Below are 1,137 nucleotides of genomic sequence, written 5' to 3' on the forward strand. Positions count from 1 at the left end.
GCTCTGCCATTGACCCAAAAATTTCTGCAGCATAGAGGGGAGAAGTAGTGTCAATAAAAATTGCATTCTCAAGTCTCAAGCACTGTCTCAAAATGGATTTGCTGGATGGGATTGGACAGGGTGGGTGCATTTACCATCACAAAAAGAGGATAATGAAAGAAAAGCCGAGTAAAACAAAGACAGATCTTGGAACATACCGCTGAAGTCGGGTCTTTGACCATACCGAATAATGTTGAGATACTGTTCCTGCCCAGTTTTTTTATGTATCCGTGTCTCTTTTGGATGCACAATGCTGCTGGTCTTTGTGGAATTCTCACATTCCTCATTGTATGAAGTTTTTCTTTCCCAAATATGCCATAAACCAATTACGATACCCCCAAAAAGGACAACGCTAATGGTCATGCATGCTACGAGTAAAAGACCCTTATACCACCAGTAGTAGATGTTGTAAGGTTTTATGTACAAGAAATTTAACAAATAGACAGTAATCACCAAACCCAGTGTAGACACTATAACGTATAGTCCCGACCATAAAACGTGTCCAGTACCAACCAACACAGACATTCCACATTTCTTGGAGGCAGGGAAGTCGGAAGAATTAACAGGTTCTATAACATGGCCCTCTTCCTGCAATTAGTGCATCGAATCAATCTATTGACTGATTGACATATGAAGATACAGTAATGTTAGAACAAAAAAGATGTGTGCAATTACCAATGACGGTTCTTTTTGTCGAGTAACGTAGGTTTGAATCTCAAGGTTCAATGCATCAGGAAAAAATGGACAGATAGACTTCATATCGACTGTTTGAAGTAGTGGAAGCTCTTTTGATGTTTTTACGGCCCATACTATCAACACATTTCTTGGCAGACAAGGCTTGCTATCGTTAATACGGTGGAGAATATCACTCAGGATAGCAAGGAAAGGAGAAATTCCTATGCCTCCTGCAACTAAAATCAGGTGTTCGTACCTAAGAGAAAAGTATGGAGGATAAATTAATTAGTAAATCTACAACAAACAGTGGAAACTATGAATAACTATATCGAGTAACTAGTAGGACACAAAAATTTCCTAAAACTTTTAGGAGAACTTTAACAACAAAATATTCAATGTTTTTATCAGTAACTAATAATGCAC

The 1,137-nt window shown here is 38.2% G+C and overlaps 1 protein-coding gene across 1 annotated transcript; it reads right to left on the minus strand.

The window, feature by feature from the left end:
• Positions 1–4: 4 nt before the first annotated feature.
• On the minus strand, positions 5–1,111 carry LOC111386719 (ferric reduction oxidase 6-like; the record flags this gene model as incomplete). Its single annotated transcript, XM_023011184.1, has 3 exons — positions 715–1,111; positions 198–627; positions 5–24 (listed from the first exon to the last, which is right to left on the minus strand). Coding segments are annotated over exons 1-3 (534 nt in total), but the record flags the coding sequence as incomplete, so codon positions are not given.
• Between the last annotated feature and the right edge of the window lie 26 nt (positions 1,112–1,137).

The sequence above is a fragment of the Olea europaea genome, unplaced genomic scaffold (assembly GCF_002742605.1).
Source record: "Olea europaea var. sylvestris unplaced genomic scaffold, O_europaea_v1 scaffold36979, whole genome shotgun sequence".
In the NCBI taxonomy this organism is placed as follows: domain Eukaryota; kingdom Viridiplantae; phylum Streptophyta; class Magnoliopsida; order Lamiales; family Oleaceae; genus Olea; species Olea europaea.